General features: G+C 33.3%; 1 protein-coding gene across 1 annotated transcript in view; it reads right to left on the reverse strand.

Annotated features, from left to right (window-relative positions):
• side-VI (sidestep VI) overlaps nt 1-23,404 on the reverse strand; it is a 464,426-nt gene that overhangs the window by 121,458 nt on the left and 319,564 nt on the right. Inside the window, exons 6-7 of the mRNA XM_065354946.1 lie at nt 17,697-17,848; nt 4,039-4,183 (exon numbers count right to left, since the gene is read on the reverse strand). Of these exons, the coding sequence (XP_065211018.1) occupies nt 4,039-4,183; nt 17,697-17,848 (297 nt within the window). The remainder of the gene's footprint in view (nt 1-4,038; nt 4,184-17,696; nt 17,849-23,404) is intronic.

A 23,404-nucleotide genomic window follows, 5' to 3' on the forward strand; every position in this document is an offset into this window, starting at 1 on the left:
ATAAGATCAAAAGAGGTAAGAAGCAATCATTTATGTTTTTTTTTTTTTTTTCAACATAATCATCATGAAAATTACTTTGAAAACGGAAGTCATCTCGCCAATTTCATAACTTGAAATGAAAATGATCAATGTTCAAAAAATAAAAATATCCATTATGCAAAAATTAAGAGAAAATAAAGAATGGAATAATGTTTATGTGTATAAATAGTGACTTTCCCATTCAAACTTGATTCCTCTTCACAGGAACTTGAAACGAAAGGGATAAAAAATATGGAAGAAGGGTGTCATTGAGAAGGGATCAAAGGGAAATTAATCACGAGTACAGGGAGTTGTTTAAAATCTTCTCTTTTTTTCAAGGAGAAAAGTCAAAAATTAGGTACGCGAATTTTTTTGAAACTTTTGAAATTAGCAGTTATGGTCAAAAATTGGTACTACTGTGTTTCAAAATATTCCCATAATTTCAGAAGGGAAAGTAAAAAATTCGTCGAAATGGCTTTCCAGCATGAGAAAAATAGTGTTATTTTCTCAACAACAAATCTTCATTACCTATTCAATTCTAACTTCCATAAACAATCACCAATCCTCGACAAAATGCTACCGCAACAAAATTGGTTCTCTTTTCAACAAACGGATCATTTTCTTGATAATTAGGTATTATGTAGGCCAAGTTTGTACAGTTTGACCGAAAGCCCTAATTCCTAAGCTTGAATAAAAGCTGAACCCAAAAGTTGGAAAAGATATTTTTTATTTTTGTTAAAAATGTATTTAACTAAATAATCTTGACAATGATAATCAGGATAAGGTAAGCAACATCATTCATGTTTTTTTTTTTTTTTTTTTTTTTCAACAAAATATCTTAAAAAATTACCAACTTTATAGAAGGAAAAAGAAAAAAAATATCCATATGAAATAATTGAGAGAAAATAAAGAATGGAATAATGTGTGTATATCATTAATTAAAGGGTATGATTTATCGTTACGACAAAAAAGGGGGAATGCACGACAAAAATAAGGGGTTTAAGCGACAGAAAAAATAAATACCACGGCCCACAAAAAACACGACAAAAAAAGTACTTCAACGACAGGCATTTTATGTTGCACGGTAAAAAAATGCATTCAACGACAAATAATTATTTTACACGACAACCGGATAAGCGAAATTCACGACACAATAGTATCTAGGAACGACTAATTTTATGATCAAAAAACGGCAATTTATACAATTAAAAAGAGACTACAAAGACTACACATTTGCAAATTGATAGGAAAAAAAAGTTTCATATTGCACCAATAGTGCCCTTTTGGATTTAGCTGGCCTCCCAAGTTTGCGTTTTTGGCCGAAGGAAGTGGATTTCGCCTCGGGGGGAGGGGGGTGGGTCCCGAACCCATTTCTGACAACTTTGCATTCCAAGTACATGTTTACATGTTGTTCTTTTCATGAAATAAGGGCATGAGCAAGTTGATAATTTCAAATTGTTTGGTACAATGCTGATTTTCAAAATTCCATGTGTGAGTTTGAGGAATTTGTCAAAAGTTTTCCAATGTTTGTCTGCAGATTTGAAGGTTTTGATCAATTTGGGAATAATTGAGTGTTTGGCTATGCTGGAGATGGTGAAAAAAAAAGGAAGCAGCGCTGGAATCGCCTGGAATTTGAATCACTTTTTTGTTTTAAGCAGCCCATTGATACCCAGAGATCCACTCCTTTAAAGACACATCTGGAGAAGTGGCAAAATGCAGACAGTTTTGAATTACAACTTTATCATATTCCATTGAACCAATTATGTGCAGTTCAAACACTACACCCAAGTACAGAATGATGTATGTAGTTGTCGCTGAAAATCATACTTTGTCGTTCTAACGCTCATATCTGTCGGGAGAAGTAGTCGTGATTCATAAACAAAAATAGTCGTGATGACTACCTGTTTAGTCGTTTGAAAGCTTCTGTTTTTAGCACCTAATTTGTCGTTAATACCCCTCTTATTGTCGTAAGACTTGCCTGTCGTTCAAACCACCTTTTTTGTCGTTCGATTAAATATTTCCCTTAATTAAACTTGCTTCTTCTTCACAAAAACTTGGAACGAAAGGAACAAAAAAGAATGAAGAGGGTTGTTTAAAATCGTCTTTTTTTTCAAGGAAAAAAGTCAAAAATTACGTAAATTTTTTTATAGTTTTTCAAATTAGCAATACCTTATGGTCAAAAATTTCCACCACCCTGTATTCCAAAATATTCACTTAATTTCAGAAGAGATATCTCTCAATTTTCAACCAAAAGAGACAATTGTCAAAATGGCTTCCTTGCGTAAAAACAAAGTTAATCAAAGAAAAATCATTCAAAAAATCTTTTCTAATCGTTCAACTTACCATCCACTTCAACGATTAAACGTTTCATTTTTTCTTCGAACAATGTTTTACTTAATTTTTTAAGATGAGCTGTTCATTGAGTAAAAATGTAGAGACGGGTTCTGCACCAGGAGCAGATTTTATACTAAGTCTACAATTTCGTCCACTTTCGTTTTTTATCAAAAAGACTAACTTTTCTTGAAAAATGGGAGCTTGCAATTAGCCTCGCTTTCAGAAACTAACTGGAGTGATACGAGTGGTAAACACACTTTTAAAATTTTTTTTAGCCACTTATATTTCAAAATAACCTCAAATTAGTCATTTTCAGACAATTTTTGACTTGGAAAGCTAGCTCATTTATATTACTGATTGTGAAAACATATTATTTTTTGAGGTTTTTAGAATTTTAAAAAAATATACTGAGTGTCCTTTCATATAAAACAGATAATTTAATGACAACTAATTGACTTATAATTTTCTTTACACTAAGGGAATGGAATAATTGAAGCCTTGGAATTTCAAAAGAATAATAAATGATCAATTTCATGTAGTTGAACAACTTTTTTTTAAAAAAATAAGCAAAAAACCTTGTTCACAATATTATCCAAGTTGACCTTGTTACACATCATGAAAATCCGTTTTGTTAATCCAGCTCACGCAAGCACACCATCATGTAAATCTACCAAAAGGTAGGTAAGGTAAGAAGCATCATTTATGTTTTTTTTTTATTCCAACAAGTTTCTTAAATAAGTAATTGACAACTTTATAAGAAACTCTCTGTCAAAATTGATTCTTCGGAAATTAACTTATGTATCATGAAAATCACTTTGAAAAAGGAAGTTACCTACTTGTTAATTTCAGAACTTGGAATGAAGATGATCACAGTTCAGAAAAAATTTCAGAGAATTCAACGCAAAAAAAAATGCTTATTGAATTTTTAAAATGGGCAATTATTGTCAAAAATTGGCAGCACTGTCTTCCGAAATATCCCCTCAATTTCGGAAGTGATATCTCTCAATTTTCAACTATAAGAGACAATTATCAAAATGACTTCCCTTCGTGAAAACAATTGTGTTATTTTCTCCACAACAAATCTTCCATTGTTCAATTCAAACTTCCATAGGTACCTAAACATTGTAAACAATCACCTTGGCTCCAAAACCCAAACAAATCTCACAAAATAAAAATCTACTAAATTTTACATCAAATATCACTCACACTCATTACCACATTCGAGGCAGGCAGGTATTTCTAAGGTATCTAAAATCCTCTCCATCGTCACTATTGACTTATTACCCCCAAACAATGTGAAAAAAAGTTATACGTAAGCTGAAAGCGAAAAAAAAAATGATTTCGTACAAGAAAAAATCTGTAGTGAAAAAAAAACCTTTCGACGACAAAACGAACCGAAAGGTTGTATTATCAAGAGCTGCTATAGTGAAACCATAAATGTAAGCTTTCATTTCACCAAAATTACATTTTATTTTCATCGAGAGATTTTATCGAATGAACGATATTTTTTCTCTCCTTTTTTGCCACAATATAACATAACTCCGAGTCGGTTAAAGCCGTAGCAATTACACGAAAAAATATTCCATCAAAGGAAACCCCTCTCGTTATTAATTTAAAGCTGTGAGGACGAAGAGTACGATGAGGAGTAAAATTACGAGTATAAAAAAAGAAAAAATTTCAACGTACAGGTTACATCGATTATCGACACAGCTTCCGTGATGCCTCCGACAATCTTTGGGTTTTCGGCTCGACATATTAACGATTTATTGTGATCTATCAGTTCTGGTTTGAATGTTAATATGGATGTTGTTATGTTTCCGTTGTCGGTTATCTGTAAAATACACACATGAAAATTATAAGAAATGCAGCGTTTTTTCTATTCCACAAAATTGAAGAGTTCACTCAACAAGTAAGTAAGTAACCTTTATTTTTTTACACACATAAAAATGCAAACAAAAAACACTCGACATATTTAAAGAAACTCATCAACTTAATTTCAACACTCTCATTCCATTCCAACTACAATTAAACCAACATATTTCAGCTCAAGGGAAGAGAGGAAAAAAGGGCTCAAGAAAACTATACCAATTACGAATAAAATCAGCTTCGTCATCGAGCTCCGATGATTATGAAAGCTCGCGAGGGACCGGCGCGTTAATTAATTACAATAATTTTCGATAACTTAACGCAGTTAAATATCCATATAAAAAAGTTTTCTCGCGAGTTAAACTACCCCTTTGCCTTTGCCTATACCAATAGAGAGAGCCGAACGCAATCAAAAAAGCAAGTCCATCCGAAACTTTTCGAATTCACTCGTCGACCAAAGTTGTACAAATTAATGAATTTTTCTTTCCCCCTTATTTTTCGACCTATGTAAATAAAAAATAAAAAAAAAAAAAACTTGCAGAAAAATCTTTCCAACTCTCTGTATCCCATTTGCAAAGTATTGCGAAAATTAAAAGCGTAAGCTTTTTATGTTCGATCCATTCGCGAACGCGAATCTCACCGAGAATAAAAAAAGGCGCTTGAAATTTAAAAAAATTTGTTTTTTCCATACGTAACGGATTAAGTATCTTCGCTCAACGAAGCAAAAACAGTTCCATTATTAAAGGGTAAATATTTTAAAAAGATTTTTAACTGAGGGTTTTTTTTTTTTTAGAAAATTATTACGACGAAAAGTGTTTTTTAAAAGGTCTTTTTTTTCGCGTAAGAGGGAAAATTCAAAAGATTTCAGGAATTCTTTGTAAATTTTTAACGTATATAAAAGCAATACTTCGTCCAAGAACAAAGAAAAACAGATTTCTCTCTAAATGTAAGGAACTTAGAAGTAATTTTATTTTTTTCTTCTTTTCGACTCTTCTCCTACCATACCGCGCTATTCCATCCGAGCGTTTTCTCTCTTCAGTTTTTCGTCTCATTTTTTTCTTTTTTCTGCAGAGAAGCTTTCTCATTTAGAAAAACAAAAAATAAACGTTTATAACGTTTCGATAATACCTACGATATCGTGCATAATGAATATTGTTTAAGCAACGAAATGGCTATATCGGTATTATTATTACTTTTTTTTCGACTCGAGTTTTCGCGCTACAGTGACTCTGGACTGTGTTTGTACAATTTGAATCATTTTTTAATACGAACCGTTTTATTTTTATGATTTATTTTCGTCTGAGAGAAATTTCACGTTGAGCTCGAATTTTGTGTCTCAATCGTAATTATGAAACAAAGGTGTAAGAAAAAAATCAATTTTGCATAAATTGTGAACAAAAATATTTGTCATTTATGATGTGTTTATTAGGTACTAGGTGTACACGATAAAAAATATGAGATTGGTCACCTAGATTCAAGATAGGTATTTGATAAGTAGTCATTATAAGTAAGTAATCCCATATCAAATCAGCCACATTTTGGATTCGGTTCTTATGCAGTTCTGCTCAAATTTTTTTTGAAAAATTTCTTATATTAAGAAAGAGAAATAGAATGATCATTTCTGGTCCCCACCTCAACCAGGGACGTAGCGACGTGGTTTTGCTAGGGGGGGCAAAGATCCTAAGATTCCCAACTAATTTGACAGAAAATTCCCAACTACATATTTGATAAGTAGTCATAATAAGTAAGTAAATCCCATATCAAATCAGCCACATTTTAGATTCGGTTCCTATGCAGTTCTGCTCAAATTTTTTTTGAAAAATTTCTTACATTAAGAAAGAGAAATAGAATGATCATTTCTGGTCCCCACCTCAACCAGGGACGTAGCGACGTGGTTTTGCTGGGGGGGGGGGGGGCAAAGATCCTAAGATTCCCAACTAATTTGACAGAAAATTCCCAACTTAAAAAGAGGGTATTTAAGTTACAAGTAGTGAGGGGATTGTATCATGACATTTTGTAGCCAAAAAATTGTAACTTTGTCGACTATAATCAAAGCTTTGAATATGTGATGCGCTCTGTGAAACAGGACCACAAGTCGGAAAACTCGAAATTGATTTTTTTTGCTTAATTATTAGAGGACTTCATTCCAAACATTTTGAGATAAAAATATCGAAATTTGGTTGAAAAATACCCGAGACACGGCGCCTCAAAGTTTTAATTTTGAAAAAATGCTTTTTGAGAAAAATCAGTTCAAAGTTTTTTTGCGTTTCCGAGCACATATTATTTTTTTACTTCAAAACCACTTCACATATCGATCTGAAATTTTAATATGTGTATCCTGGATACCATGCGATTCTATAAAAAAAAAATTACATCAAATGGATGGATGGTTCTGATATTATGCAAGGCATGCATAAATTCATTACTCACAAAAGTAGGAAAATGACGCAAGAAATTTGAAAAAAAAAAACGTAAAAATGTGTAAAAAGTGATAATTTTACAAAAACTCACGACTTGAAACAGAAATGAGTGAAAATTTTTTTTTCAATTTTTGCCAGCAGCTGTACTCGAACCTGCGACCTCCGGAGTGCCAAGCTGTCACTACAGACACCCAGCCACCAAAACATTTTTAAAAAATGGGTTTTCTAATGGTATACAACTAATTTTATTGTGAAACTAACATAAATAACAGGAAAGAGCAGAAAAACATCACCAAAACGTGATTACTGACTTGTGATCCTTTTTAAAAATGTGATATGCGCTTTTATAACACATACTTAATTAAGGACGAACTAACCAATATTTTTGCGCTGAAAATTTGTACACAAGTTCTTAGAAGTGTGTTCTTTCAAAATATAACAAAACTTGAAAATTGATATTTGTCATCACAATTCAATTATTTTAATGTACTGAACATTACGATGGCTTGGTTTAAATAACACGTAGGGGAGATTGTTGTACCCTGGACCTGTTGTACCAGGGACCTTTCCCTCACTAACGCCACTTGCGGAATTCGGACCCCACTACGTTTTAAAGCATCACTAGGGTATGCCACAAAATGAACTATAGGCGATAAGGTTTTCATTTGAAAATTTTGCACACGATTATCACTTTTTAAAACGAAAAATTACATTTTGCCATGTTTTGTGAACTCATTTTGACCTGTTGTTTATTTGAAATTTGTCAAAGCAATTAGTGCAACGTGTAGCTACACTATCCAAGTGTAAGTACACATATTCACTTTTTGGAAAAATATTGTGTGAAATTTTGTAGAAATTTTTTTCTAAATTTTAGGAGGTCTTGTACCTGGGACCAAATTTTATCGTGTACCACGGACCGCAATTTTTTCATCTAATTTTCACGAATTTTGATACTTTTTCAGATGCCAGGATGCCCTTTACACAGTTTTTACATTGTAGCATCTGAAAACGTTTCAAAATTTATTTGAAATTGGTGGAAATTTGAGGAAAAATCTATGGTCCGTGGTACAACATGACAAACTTATGAAATTTTTTTAAAAAAATTCTGCAAAATTTTATATGATCTTATTGTAAAAAGTAAATATGTATAATGAATGTCTATGATCCATACGTGAACTTTATGCCTTCACGGCCAACTTTTAGGCATTTTCCAGGGTAAATTTCCTTTTGGTCCTTGGTACACGACCCGTTGTACCAGGGACCAAAAAAAAGTGACTTTTTCAAAAAATTCTGGAGGGGAGGGGAATGAGTTTTGAACAAATGTGAATATCTCGTTTTTTTTTGTAAAAGACCATTCTTTGATGCACCCTATTCACATTTTCAAAAATAATTAATGGGTGGAGTCCATTCCCAAAAAACGAAAAATCGGTCCCTGGTACAACAATCTCCCCTAAGTCCAAAACGGTAAATTTTTCAGGAGAGCAAAAAAACGTTTAAATCATTCAGATGTTGTTATTTGCCGTTTTAGATTGCATTATTATATTTTAGGGGTCTTAATGGTATGGTCTGATGATATTTTATAGGTTGATCAATTATAAGTAGTTAATTAAGCGCTTTGAAAGGACATACGAGGTTTCTAAAGACAAGATAGGAGGTTTTCATCATACTTACAAAGGACTTACGTGGTTTTTAATGAGGACTTACGAGGTTTTCAAATTTAAAATTGATGAAATTCTTGTAGTTACGTGGTTTTTATAATAGAAACCTCGTAAGTCGGACTTATGTATTTTTCATTTATTATAGAAACCTCGTATGTCAGACTTACGTGTTTTTCAATCTTAGATTATCGCCGATTACAGCGCTAGTGTGCATTTTCGACTTACGAGGTTTTTATATTCGGATTCCTCGTTTTTTTTACTAAAGAAACCACAAAAAAAGCATTTTCGAAAAACCTGGACTTACGTGTTTCTTAAACCAAGCCATCGATTTTATTTTCTGACTTGTGGTCCTATTTCACAGAGCGCATCACGTATTATTATGAGTATTTCTGGAATCCGAGCGAAGCGAGGGCAAAAGTCTTGAAAAATTTATGATTTGAGAAGTAGAATACCATCAATTTTAATAAAAGAATTTGGTTTTTCTAATCTCAACATTTTTCAAATTCAACCATAGATTTTTTAACATATTGTAACTTTGGAGATGAGAATCAATTTGGTCCCAGCAAAGTGAAGCCAAAAGCTTTGTAGAGACAGATTGTACAGCATTTTCGATCGAGTAAGCGAGAGAAAAAGTGATCTATTTCGAAAGTGATTTGTTCCAGTTATGCTGATTGAGTTGACCAGATGGACTCGGGTCCAGGAGTTATTACCTACGTAAAATGACTGTTGATCCTTATTGAAAATCTCTTCTTAAAGAGTAACGTAGATGGACCTTCCCACATCCGTTTATTAATCCCGTTCCCTGTGGTGATGTGCTTTGCACTTCCTAAGGCATGAAATGCCATCTCTCCTTACGTAATACTGTACAGGCCAGTATAATAATTAGCTTGAGTAAGTTGTTACTTTGTAATTGATAATACACAATACAAATAACAACTAAAGGAATTTCTTATTTCGTAAGATAATTATCATTAAGATGAATGTCTGTGTTGTGGTACGTAAATACACTCAGTGTCCGAAAAGTAGGTAACGAGGCGGTAAGTCGCCAGGTACCCACAAAGCTCTCAGAAGCTAGGTACTGCTAGGCCTCTAGTAGGTAGCTAGCGCATGTGATGATCTTACCTATACATGGAAATGTACATACATGAAATATGTATATCATAATGTGCAGAATCTATCTCCACTCCACAGCTTTAAAAAGTTTGTAGATCGCAAAGTAAGTAGAATGAACATCAATTTTAATGTAAGAATTCGGTTTTTCTGATCTCACCCACTTGACAAGAGATTTGCCGGTTAAGCCGAAATGCCGGTTGATTTTTGTAAATTTGCCGTTTAATAGGCGCGCAAAAATGTCAGTAAATTTGCCATAGAAAAATGCCGGTTAGAAAAAGCTACTTTTTATAAAAACAGCCATTTAAACAGCCGTTTTTGACCAGCAAATGGCAGAATTTTTTATTTGCCGAACTGCCAGTTCTCACAAATCAGCTGTTTTTTATTCACCGATTATAGTGCACATGCGCAATGGGTATTCACAACTTCTGTTTAAAAAATTGAATAAAAGTACGAAGTGCGGTACATGTATACCGCTTGAAAACAGAAATATTCACCTTGCAATGATAGCTGCGTGGTTAGAGCATTGGATTGTCAAGCGGGAGTCCTGGGTTTGATCCCCGCTTGGGCTGGAAATTTTTTGCAGATTTCAGGTTTTTATTCAGCGATTTAATGCATTAGGTATAAACAGCAGCCAATTTTTTTCTGGCGTTTTTTTAATGGCAAATTTACTGTCATATTTGAGCCGGCTTTTTCACTGGATTTTTTTTATCGGCGAATCTATTGTCAGGTGGGCAACTTTCTGTTAATGTTATCAATGGTTTTGTGAAATTCTTAGTGTGAAAAAAAGAACTAAATTGGCCCGAGTGAAGCAATGGCAAAAGTTTTGGAAAATATGTGACTTGAAATGGAAAAGTAGAACAACAATTTTAATAAAAGAATCCAGTTTTTCTGGTCTCAATATTTTTCAAATTCAATCATACGTTTCTTGAAATTGTAACTTAGTTGAAGAGAATCAAATTGGCTCGAGCGAATCGAGGCTAAAAGCTATGGAAAAATTGTAATTCAAAAAGTAGAAGAATATGAAATTTAATGAAAAAATTCGGTTTTTCTGATCTCAACTTTTTAAGAAATTTATCAATAGTTTCTTGAAATTTTCAAGCGCGAAAAAAAGACAACTGGCCCGAGCGAAGCGAGGGTAAAAGATTTTCCAAATTTGTAATTTCAAGAAGCAAAACAGTTGTAGTAGTGTTGATGTGAAAAGAGACAACAATTTTGCTCGAGCAAAGCGAGGGCAAAAATTTTTGAAAAAAATGTGAATTTTAGTTGGGAAAATCATAGATTTAGAAACTGGCTTGGCTTCAAAAGTTGGGAAAGTTTTTAACTTTGATGATTGTAAAAAATTGTAATATTTGAAAACTCCAAAACTAAAATAAGTACTTATTGCCGGAATTTTTGTATTTTCCTAACTTCCTTGTATTTCTCACAATTTCACAACTTTTCCCAACTTTCGCGGAACACTGGGGGAGCAGGCTGCCCCCTAGCCCCCCTTTGCTTCGTCTCTGACCTCGACCCTCCTTAGGGCTGGTTGCATAAACGAGTTTTTTTTATTTCAAAAAAAGCTCAGTTATCAAAAGCTTGCCAAATTTCCAAGCCAAAATTTGGGAATTTTGATAAAATCCAAGAAGCATAAGTCTTTGAGGTATTCACAATAATATTATATGAACTCTACTTGATAGAATTTGAAAGAAATGGGAGAAAGGGGTACAGGTAGCCCCAAAATTTTGACTAAAATGTGAAGAAAAAAATGCCAAATATGGTTTAACATTGTTTCATAGAGGTGTACAATGGCATTTTACTCGTCATAGTATGAGATTTAAAACTCTGTCTTGTCCAACGTTTAGTTAATGCAAATCATTTTTAAAAAATGGTTTCCGAATAGAAAACTGTGACGGTATTTTTTTTCAGAGTAACTATTAATGAATAATGATTATCAAACTGAGACCCAAATAATCATATAACGTTTGGATGAAAAAGGTAATTCGACAGATACCTACTGTTAAACATTTCGAAGGAATAATCGAAATTCAAATTTCGATGTCATTTTCAATACCTATATTTTTTGTTATTGGTGAAAGGACAAAAATATCAGAATCGTATGTTATGTCGTTCTTGTGCGACAAGTGGCGCACTCGCGTAGTTTTACACTTTATTTAAATACACATAAGAAAACCTTTATCTCTTTGAAGGAATGAGTTAAATGACTCATCCTTACGCTAGTAAAAAAGTGATGTGCTCTTTTCATAGTGAATAATAAGGTGTATAGCGTCAGTATGAGTCATCTGACTCATGCCTTTTAAGAGATAACTACGAGTAAAACTACGCGAGTGCACAACTTGTCACATTAGAACGAGCGATACCTTACGATTCGAATATTTTTTTCTTTTCGTCGATGACGCAGCGAATATCGAAAATTACATTGAAATTTCAACTTCGATTATTGCTTTGAAAATAAAATTTTGCAGAGGTTTTCGAAATCGAGAGGGTGAGCAGTGAGTACCTATTATTTTCTTTAGTATTATCTTTTTATTGTCTTGTCAGATTTCTAATCGATGTTTCATTTCATATAGTTTTGGAAGTTCTCGAGTCTCGAGCAGAATTGCTCAGAAACTATAACCGATCGTTTAAACTTCGTTCCAAGAAACCGAAATTAAGTACGCTAATAGAGAATTTGAACCGGTGGAGGCCTGAAGAATGAAAAATTCAAACACACACAGGTATAGCACAAAAAAATGGTACTTCTCGTCAATTTGTTGACAAATTTGGAGGGAGAGGGATGTTTTTCACATGTTCGTCTACACATTGATGAAATATCACAAAAATGCAAAAATTGTCATTGCTTAGGTTTTTGATGGTATTTTTGCAAAGTGCCAAACTTGTCATTTATTTTTCTCAAAAATGAAAAAAAATGTCTGTGCAATATTTTGTTAGGTACCTATGTTATTCTATTTAAGTAGGTACATAAAACGGACTAAAACTGAAAATTTTTTCAGAATTTCAACTCGTGGACATCGTGGTTATTATTGAAATTATAAGTTCTTAAATCGATTTTTTTAGGTTTTTGAAAATGACAACACTGATTTTGACATCATTCGTCGATTATCCTCTCAAAGTACAACAATTTGAAAAAAAGTTCAAATCGCAAAAATGTCCGGTTTGCGTCATTCGTCATCGTTTGATACCCTCTATACATGATCTGATTTTTTTTTTTAAAAATCGAAACCACCAATTTGGTATCCAAAATTGAGGGATGTGGTGCCATGGGCTCGAAATGGGGCCTTCAAAAAGTTGTTTGATTTTCTCCTGTTTATAAAGGTCCGCATGCAAAATTTCAAAACTATAATTATCACTGGCAGTATCGCGTTTATTGATGGTGCCATGACAAAAAACACATTTTTGAGTGTTTTTTGAGTTTTTGAAAATTACTCACCATGGAGGAAGAATTTGAAAAAAATTCAAATAATTGTACTCATGCAAGTACCTATATTCTTTTGGAAAGAATTTTCTTTTGTCAATATCTGCCTCCTAGGGGGCAAAAATATTTGAAAAAAATCCATCGTGGCTATACTCGTGTCACCTCTATTTATAATGCAGTATGCACATATTCTAGTTGAATTGCAAATTTTGTGTTTAAAATTCGTTGAAGCATGATTTTTCCCGGGAAACAAAGTTCTTTCACCATTGTGGACAAGCCCGAGAAATTGATATTTTATATTCGTAAAACGTATATGAAACGAGATGTCATACAATATTTTACCACAATTTTGGAGCTTCGTACCTCCCCTTCCCCCGAGTTCGCGAATCCATTATGAAAATTTCATGATTCTTTCGATCGCACAAGAGCCATTAATTTCTCAAAAAATGACAAAATTCATCTTTTTCAAAAATTGCAAACAAAGAACGCTGATAAAGGACGAGGTGATTTCGTGTATTTTACGGAGTAATAAAAATGTATAGTAGGTAATTTTAATATTTTAAAGATGTTTGCGAGTCATTTCGACTACACTTCTTTGAGCAATTTTTCTTGCTTTCTTGCAAAATTTTAATGGTTTTTTTTGCGTTATTACATCATTGTAGTGGTTTTTTAATAATGTTTTATGGAATTTCCACATGTTTGGTCAAATTTTTTTGCATGAATCGATTGGGCTCTTGCAGTTTGGATTTTTCATCTTTGAAAAAATTCAGCCGAGTTCTCCAAATTTCAGCTGAATTTCTTCAAAAATGGAAAATTCAAACTGGGAGAGTCGAAGTCGATAAGAAAAAAAATTTGAGAAAAAAATTAGGAAAAACCCGAAATTTGGAATAAAGTAAAGTACTATATTGCCTTTTTGTCGAGCTTTAAAATTAGCTCAACATATCAAACTACAAAATTAAGGGTTGGCTCCCACACAGAAAGCTATGCAGTTAGACGTTTCAATCTTGCCAATTTGCTTTTGGACTTCCAAGTTGGCCATTATGACGAGAAATTTCAAGTGTTAACTCCTCCTCGCTGCCCACTTGGAGAGCATGGGATACAGCCTGTCGACCTTGTATGTGAGTCGTGATGATCAGAGACGGGAATTAATCGATAAAGATAGACTATCAGAAGACAGTGGATTGCCGAATTGTTAGAGGATAACCTACTTTTAGTGTACTCCGAATGACTTACTTGAAATTTGAAAATAATAACTAGGTAAGGTAACAATTTTGTCTATTTCTTAAGATTGAAACAAAAAAGAGCAAGAGCATGAGCAGATGAATAATATCCACTTACTGGTGAAGATCTTAGTAATTTGGTTTCTTTTAAAGAGTAATAAAATGTAGGTACCTATGCAATTATGCATGATTCTGTAATTTTTTAACGCAGCATTGAGTAGGTATATACTTTTACACTTTTACAGAACCTTTAATATTACAATGTCTTGCGTTTCGTTTGAATTGTGAAACTCCTGTATAGCTACACTATCCATCTGAAGAAAGTGTTTGGTTCAGAATTTGATACTGTCACGTACTGTGGTCCGCACGATCATCTACGTTGAGGCTTCACCTTCGTGTGAAAATTTTACAAAAATAATCTGTTCATTCCTTCGAGAGAACATTTGAACAAAAGAATTTTTCAGCTTTCATACCGGAAGTTAACTAAAAATCCAAAACAATCAGAATTTCTGGTCTAAATGACATTAAAATTTTTTTTTGAACCATTGTTGATAATTTTTACAATTTTGAAAAAATTGAAGGCTCTTGGGTGATTGGAAGATATAAATCGATCGAAATGATATTTTTTTAATACTTTAATATCTATAGGTACTCCCGCAGAGGCAATTTTTCAGTGATATTGGAACTGTCGAAACTCAATTTCATCATTTTCGGCCCATTTTAGCGAACAATGGGTAAAGCTGTCCTGTCTGTAAAATAACTAGACATGCTAAGCTTCTGCAAAGTGTGCGTAGCTAGCTGCCTTTTCCACAGCTATAACCGTTATTACATCTAGGTAGTGCATAAGTGAATCAACCATGTCACAGTAATGAGAATTTTTGAAACTCTCACTGCTTCAAAATAATAATTGTTTTTCAGTGTTTTCATATTTTCCAAATTACAATAGGTATTTCAGAATAATTTATAAGCTTGTATAGCTTCTAAATTAAGAAATTTTTAGTTGTTTTTCATAGTTTGCATTGTTTTAAAATTTACAAAATTTCAAATCAATTTCCCGAATTCCCCATCGCTACAATTTCATAAAGTTTTCAATAAATTTTCAGAATTTTGCATTGCTGCTGAGTTAGGAAATTTGCAATCAATTTTTAGAATTCACATTGCCTCTAAATAGTCAAATTTTGAATAATTTTTCAGAATTCTTATTGTCTTTAAATTAAGTAAAAAATTTCAAATTGAATTTTCAAGTTCATATTGTCCACAAATTGTAAAACGTTTACTCAATTTTTGGAATTTACATTGCCTCCAATTTTTCAGAATTCTCATCTTCTTCATAAATATTACAATACTTATTTCATATAATTTTCAAGTTCACATTATCTGCAACTTACAGAACTTTTAATCAATTTTTGGAATTCTCAGCGTCTCTAAATACAAATTTTCATATTATTTTTTTTAGAATTCCCATTTTCTTCAAATTAATAAATTTTCAAACCAACTTTCAGAACTTGCTTTTTATTCTAAATTAAGAATTAAATCTTATAAAATAATATGTTAAGAATTTGAATTGCCTCTAAATTACACAAAAAAAATATGGGTAATTTTTACAAAAAAATTTAACTAAATACCTACTGGTATTTAGCACAATTAAGTACCAGATCCCATTCAATAATTTTTACTGTAATCGTATAGTAAAAATTATCATTTTAATAAATTTTGCTATAGGTACCAATAGTAAAAATCATTTTGTTTTAATAATTTTTACTAAATCATGATAATTAAAATTACATGTTTCAATTGTAAAAAAAATTAGTTTAATTACTCATTTTGAAGTAATTAATTTTTAAATTATAAGTAAAAAGTTAGAAATTATTCACGTCAAGGTAATTCTTACTATACTTATGGCTATAGGTAGACAAAAAATTAATGAAATGAATTTTTAGTTAGCAAATGATATCATAATTCATAACTCAATTTCAGCATTATTTTTTCCCCATTATCATGTACTACCTAGGTAACTCCAAAGCATTTACCTATCCAATTTTCCTACGAAAAATCTGTCACCTACCTACTTACCTCACGGGGATTCGAACCTGGGTCCCTAAATTTCCTATTCCTACCTACATGCCCTAACCACTCAGCCACAAATTCACGACGAGGGTTAGGGCATTAAAATAATATATTTGTTTGGTAAACGCCCCACCAAACCACTCCCACTTGGAATTTACAGCTAACAGACGGGGGGTGTAACAGGGTACAATGAAACACAGCTGGTGATGGAATAGACTGGGGGTATAGCAGGGTACAATGAGCGGCAGGTGTTCTACAAGTCCCCTTTTCCCTTTTTTAGGATTTAATGCTTTAAAATAATGAACTAAAATTGCAATTACTCAGCAATTACCCATCCGAATTGATTGAAAATAAATCTATACCCTCCGCCTTAATGATTCTCAAATGGTCTCCAATAGGTACGAAAAAGGGTTGAATAGCTTAAGAGAACATTCATTGTAATTGAAATTTCAATTTCTCAAAGCGAAACCAATAGTGTGCTACGCACACTAAAAAGTATCAACTTAAATGGTTTTTGTTGATTTGCAGTAAGTAAGTAGGTAATTTTGATGCTTTATAGATTTTTGCAAGTCATTTTTGACTACCTACACGTAAGTATCTTCGAACAATTTTTCTTACTTTTTTGTTTAACTTATTTATGCTATTTTTTCCGTGTTTGGTCAAATTTGTTTGCATATGATTTCCATCAATTATTGTTTCGGGTATTTTTTGATAATTATTTCATATTTATTTAATAATTTAACTACTCGTAAGATTTCGTTTTTTGTTTTCAATTTTTAGCGAAGTACATATTTTAATGCTTCTTTGAAAGTTGTTTCAACAATCATGTTAACCTACAGATTTTAAAATTGGTATTTCGGTATTTTCAATTTTTTTTACAGAATTTTTTTTTCATTTTTGAAGGAATTCAGCTACCTAGTTCTCTAAATTCCAGATGTATTTCTTCAAAAATGAAAAATTCAAACTGGAAGAACCGAAGCCAAAAATGAAAAAACTCTTGGAAAAAAATTGAAAACAAAATTTGAAATGTGGAAAAAAAGTAAAGTAGGTACTGCATTTTATCGAACTTTAAAATCAGCTGAACATATCAAACTACATAGGTACAAGGTTAAGGGTTTGCTCTCACACAGGAAGCTAGAAGTAGGTATGCAGTTAGACGTTCCAACTTGTCAATTTGCTTTTGGAAGCCCAAGTTGGCCATTATGACGAGAAATTGCAACGGTTAATCCCCCCTCTCACTGGCTTCAGGAGAGTTAGGGGGTTCAATAATGACGATTTCTACACTTTCCTGATACAAAAGAAGGGGGAAAAACGAACAAAATTGAAAGACTTGAATCCAAATCGTGACTGATTCAACTTTGAATGGCCCTCTTGTAAATAAACAGATATATATGTTCAAAAATGAGAGAAATTTTGTTCGTTTCATCGTGAATTTGTATCGGTGGAACTATTCCATCACTCAATGTTACCACTTACTCACACATTACACCATCTCACAGCATCATTATCTTCTTTTAAAATTCACTCATCACTCGAATCCTTAGCTAGGTACGCTTTGCTAAATCTAGAAAAAAAATAGCTTACTTACCTCTTCGGTATAATTAGTCAACAGTTCGCCATTTTTCCACCACGTAATACTGGCATGCGGTCTGGAGCCGAAAGCTTGACAAATAATTTTATACTCTCGAGTAGACGACAAAGGCTGATTACTATCCACAATAGTTAAATTGTACGGTTTAACTGTAATAAAGAAAGAAGGAATGAAAAGAAGGAAAAAAAATCGCATTACAAAAAAAAATCCTCAAAATAATCATTTAGGTAAATTAAACTGCTGCGAGGCGCTTTATCGAGCATATTTTTCTTCTCGAGGTATTTTCGCCGGCTTCTCCGCTACCACCTGGCGCGCCTTCTCGGTATACGCGAAATCATTATAAAAAAGAAAGTAAATTAAAGGAGGAGGAAAAAGCGCAAAGGTTTTGCAGGAACAGTATCTCTTAACAATAATTACGCTGTATCACCTAAAAGAATACCGTGTAGTATTTTATACCAGTAACCGGAATCAGATAATTGTGAACCCATGTTAGATTTGTCCCGGAAAATAGCATGTAAACCTCTTCCGAGTGATATTTTAAAATAAGAGAGCTACATTACATAGACGGTTAGTTTTTAACGGCGAAAAGGGGATTTAATGCAGCGCTGTTGTTTCTCTCTTCGCTTGCTCGTATCAAGGTGCACCTATATGTATAGTAGGTACAGGGTTCGCGTAAAATAATGCGAATGAAACGCTGTTTGCTTGATTTTATACCGACCTATTGCAAGTGTGGTTTTACTGTTTTGATCAGCAAACAAAAGAAGTGATATATTCCAAGGAATTTTTATATTTATCATTTCCATTACCTTCATTTTGAGCTTCTTCGAACATTGTTTTCTGCGACCATAAGTCACAGTATGAACACTAACGCCCGACAGTTAGGAAGAAAAAGAAAATATAAAATATGTAAGTGGATATTGTTCTTGAATAGGATGCAGGATGCTATTACTATATGGGCCAATTATGCAACTATTTCCCAGAAAATGAATAGAAAATAAATCATCCCGGAGATATTATTCTCAATTATAAAAAGAGCAACTGCTAAAGCATAATAAAGGATCATTCTATGCCAAATCACTCAAAGTTTGTGCAATGGATTAAGTACCTATAAATTTTTCATCATTTTGCTTGTGGGTAAAATAGGTACGTCAAAATGATGACGAATGGCCCAAACTGGAAGGCCCTTGAAACTTTTTCCTGGTAAGTGAGGGCTCGCTCTTACCCAATTTTTTCAAGAAAAAAGGAAAGTTAGCTCAGATAGCCAAAAAATTTTGAAAAAGTAGGTAACCAAAAAGTAACCAGAAACCAGAGCAAAATACATCACAAAAAAAACAGCTCTTCTTGATTGAATTTGCAAAAAAAAAAAAAAAATATGAAACACAATTCTAATTGAAAACAGAACTTTTTGGTATAGGTACCTAATTAGGTACTGACAAAAAAATTAAATTACGAACAGAAGAATTCAACTGGAATGGCTCTGATTACGTAGAATAACTGCCAAGTAAGTAATTTCTAGCATTGATTTTTGATATTTCTGAGACTGAGAGAATAATTTCTCATAGATTGCGAGCAAGCGCAAAACAATAGGGCAGAGTGAAAAAACATATCCTGAATTTCGAAGAAAATTGATGAGGAAGATTACTTTGACTGAGGGAGGAGATACAGGCCAGAAAAATGTTTAGTCTCCTACCACAGTCACACAGAGATCTTAGGCATGAGTCCTCAAAGTGGGATCAGTTTTGAAAAAAAAACGCGTGGATTTTGCTTCTTTTGAGTTGCGTAACCTGTACAACACTTTAATAAGTACCTAAGACCCCTCAAAAGTTGCTATTTTAGTCTCAAAACCTTCCTGAAACGTTGACCTCGAAATTGGATTCCACTTTTAGTTCTCTCTACTGGGCTTTTGATGATTGAAAAAAAGTGGTTTTTTATCATTTTCGGGAAAAAAGAGTGGCGATTCGAGTTTCTGAACGTCTTTGCCACCCACTGAATTAGAAATTTAAGATCACATTTAGGCCTCTACCAACCACTCGAAAGTTATGGCAGGTCGAAAAAATTACCATCAACTTTGAAGCACTTTTCCATCTTCAAAAACTCCTTATATGTACAATTGTACATATGTACAAAAAAAATAATGCTGAGTTTGTCCTCAGCAGGTGAGAATAACATGATTACCTACTACACTTTTTACGATCATTTCGATTAAATTGTTCAATTTTTTTTGCTTGGATTTTTTATACAGCACTCTTAAAAATGAAAGCCTGAATTTTCAGAATTTGATCAAAATAATCGCGAAAAGATGGTTATCATCGGAACATTTTAACCTGCTGAACACAAATTCATCGTTAGTTCTTCGTAAAAAAAAATGTTCAATGACGATGGAAAAGTGCTACACACAAAGTAAAATGAGAAAAACGTTAATTTTTGATCAATCGTATCAAATCTCGACGAAGTCAATGGTTCAAGGAAATCTATAAACTCAAATCGCAACTTTCCAGGGGACGGAAATATTACATTAATGTTACATTAGTCAAAAGTTGCAAACAAATCACGTTCCTGAAAAATGACACGTTTTGAAGAGCCCATTGCAGGCTCAGTCTGTGCGTCAAGATGGCTCGAATTCATCTTCCTATTGTGGTATAATACGTTCGAAAAACCTTTATTGTGGGGAAAGATTTCAAATATTTAATAGCTAGGATAGAGTAGGTAATTATAGATAATGAGATTGATTGAATAAATATGAAGAATTCAGTTTGAACACGGATCATGACGAGTATGAGATGGGTGGTGCCATAGTCCACACATGGTAAGTGATTGCTAGCATAGGTAGTTAATTGCTTACAACCAAGATAAGATAACAAACGTTAGAGTCATACATTGGCTAGGGATATCTGAACACTTGGTCACTGAGCTTGCTCATAAATACGCAGAGAAATATAAAATCGCTGGTCACGAAATGTAAAAAGTAAGTAAATTTCATGTCTTTCAATGAGCATTGTTGATTTTAATATCTTATAATACAATTTAGATGTAGGTATTTTTTATTGTCAATTCCAATATCATTCTGTTTTATTATTGAGTAGGGATAAGATTTGATGTACATATTGTACCCATGCTTGACATATATTAATTTCATCAGATGAAATACGTAATTACATCTTTATTGAATACATAGTTGGTCTGTTTCATTAGTAAGAAATTCTAGGGGAAAAATATCAATATCCAAGATCTCAAACAGCAACTTTCCACCATCACAATTCTCAAGTAGATATAGTGCATTATGTTGAAACTTACAAACCGTTCAAACATTTTTTAAGTGAGCATATATCTAACTCAGCTCTTTTCATTCAGAGCATAAGCAATCAGCAAACATTATCTGAAGACATGCTGCCAATATTGCTAATGAAAGGAAACTGTTTCTAGATGGGACACCCTATATACACACGTATTTCAAAAAAGGTAATAGCACTTTCAAAACTCGAATCAATACCAGAAAAATTCATTTCAATATTGACCAGCTTGTCTCGCATCTCATCAATCAAAATTAATTACAGCAAACAGAGGGAGAAAAAACTCATCAAAAAATTATCACGTCGAAAAAATGCAATGAATTCCTTAACATTTGAACCGTTCTTGCTTGCAAACCCTTTAATTAACGAATAAAACGTATTACTCGGTCTTGGATTGTTTCTGTTTTCGCTTTTAAATAAATATTCTCAAAAAATGAAATAAAAAATAAAAGCAGCAAAATTTAAAGGTAAATTAAATTCACATATTACCAAGAGAAAAAATGAACACCCAGGCAAGTTTTTTTTCTCTGAATTAAAATTCTGTAACCTAAAAAAAGATAGGTACCTAATAAGTAATACACCCAATCTTAACATCATGACCTTTTGAAAAATAAACACAACATTTTATGTAATTGACCACCACTATGGTGCAGTACAATGGAGATGAATTCTCCACAACGAATACTTTCTTCACTGCAATCGTTATGTATAAATTTACCTTTAGTTTGGACCATACACACGACTATACTCTTTGGTGGTGGTATCGAAGAAAAAGTACGCATAAAATACTCCAGATAAAAGGCGATATCTCTCCGGTAAATTACAACTGCCCGCTGTATACAATCTCCACCCCTGAATGGTGTATATGCACATGCTTTGGGGGCGAAAAGAAGAGAAGAGAGAACCCTATCATACAAAAGAGCTCAGTACACCTCTTCTTAACTGCCCATACATACGAGTAGAAAGGTGGGTAAGGTTAGATTGGCGACGACGAGACACGTGAAGCTGCGCCAAATACCATGGTCAGTTTTATCAAGCTGTTCAAAAGTCAGCTTGCGAAGCTTTAATACTTAAAGGACCCAGTTAGCGTGCATTTTCATTAATTCCAAGTATGGGTGTGGCATGAGTGGAGTGTATTTAAGTATACAGAGGGGTTAAACCCCATATTATATGGAACTTTGCGGTGCATAGAAGTCAGCATTCTGTTCTCGGCTATTAAATAGAGGAGCTGGAGTGAAAACGATTCATTTTTTCAATTTTGAATGTTATACTTATACGAAAAAATTGAAGAAAAGGCCTGGAAATGTTTCTTTTAGGACCCTTTTCTGAGGTCATTTTGGAAAAGTTTTTCAAAATCTAAAAAATAAGCTCACCATTGGACTGAATTTATTAATAAGTTACCTATTTCCAATCCCACTCAATCCATCCATCTTCACAAAAAAAGAGGACTCGAGGGTTCTCTCCTTCGCAATTTTTCATCAACCGAGATAAAATTCCAATCATACAACTCGGTCTCATCTCCAAAGTATAAAATGAAATATCCAGATGAAGGTGTTACTTCCGAGTATCGAAACGATTAATAGTTCGTCTCTGTGTGTTTGCAATTGGAACTGAATAGTATATGGGATAGGTATACGAGAAACGAAGCTAGCTCGTATAGAAATAAAGGAAATGGCTGTGGGCTGATAACTCATTAAATTCTATCGTTTCGTGCGAAAGGATAGCTCGGGATTTTGAATTTCTAATGAAGTCTTTGAATTTAGAATAGTTTCCTAGTAGTAGATATACAGTAAGTAGAAATTACTCCACGCTATGATTCGCTCTCTTCACTGCAAAGCTAAGGCAAAAATTAAATTGAGATACACTGAGGAGTGAAGTTTTTTTGCCACTTATTGCCTCGCACTTCTCGTCTCATCGATGTCCGCATATCCCTGCTCGTCGTTCTTTTTCCTCCTATATATACAGTAGTGTATTTCTTATGGGGTGATACGCCAGCGTATCTGTATCATGCTGTAAGCTCAGCTTATGCTATAATATCGCGTCGAGAGGACAAGTTGGAAATTTCTTATAACAGGGTAATGCATAAAATATCAAAACTTATTAAAGCGTTTTTTTTTTATAGCCCGCTTGGATAAATACTTATCTACTAGGTACACTTTGAATGGTATTTTATTCAAAAGTTGAAGAAGCGCGATGTGAACGACACGCTCGAGTTGGGTCATCGAGTGGATTTTAAAGTTTGTTTTTTCGGTGAGTGCCAAACGAGGGGGTTCGTGAGTTACGATGTGAAGTTGAAATTTTGCCAATCACGATCGCCATTAGGTTTTCAAAGGGAGATGATAGCGGAAAAATGTATCGAGCTGGATCAGACGACTAGACGTTGAAGGAAGAGGGGTGCATTTCAATGTCAAATAA

The sequence above is a fragment of the Planococcus citri genome, chromosome 3 (assembly GCF_950023065.1).
Source record: "Planococcus citri chromosome 3, ihPlaCitr1.1, whole genome shotgun sequence".
Taxonomy (NCBI): domain Eukaryota; kingdom Metazoa; phylum Arthropoda; class Insecta; order Hemiptera; family Pseudococcidae; genus Planococcus; species Planococcus citri.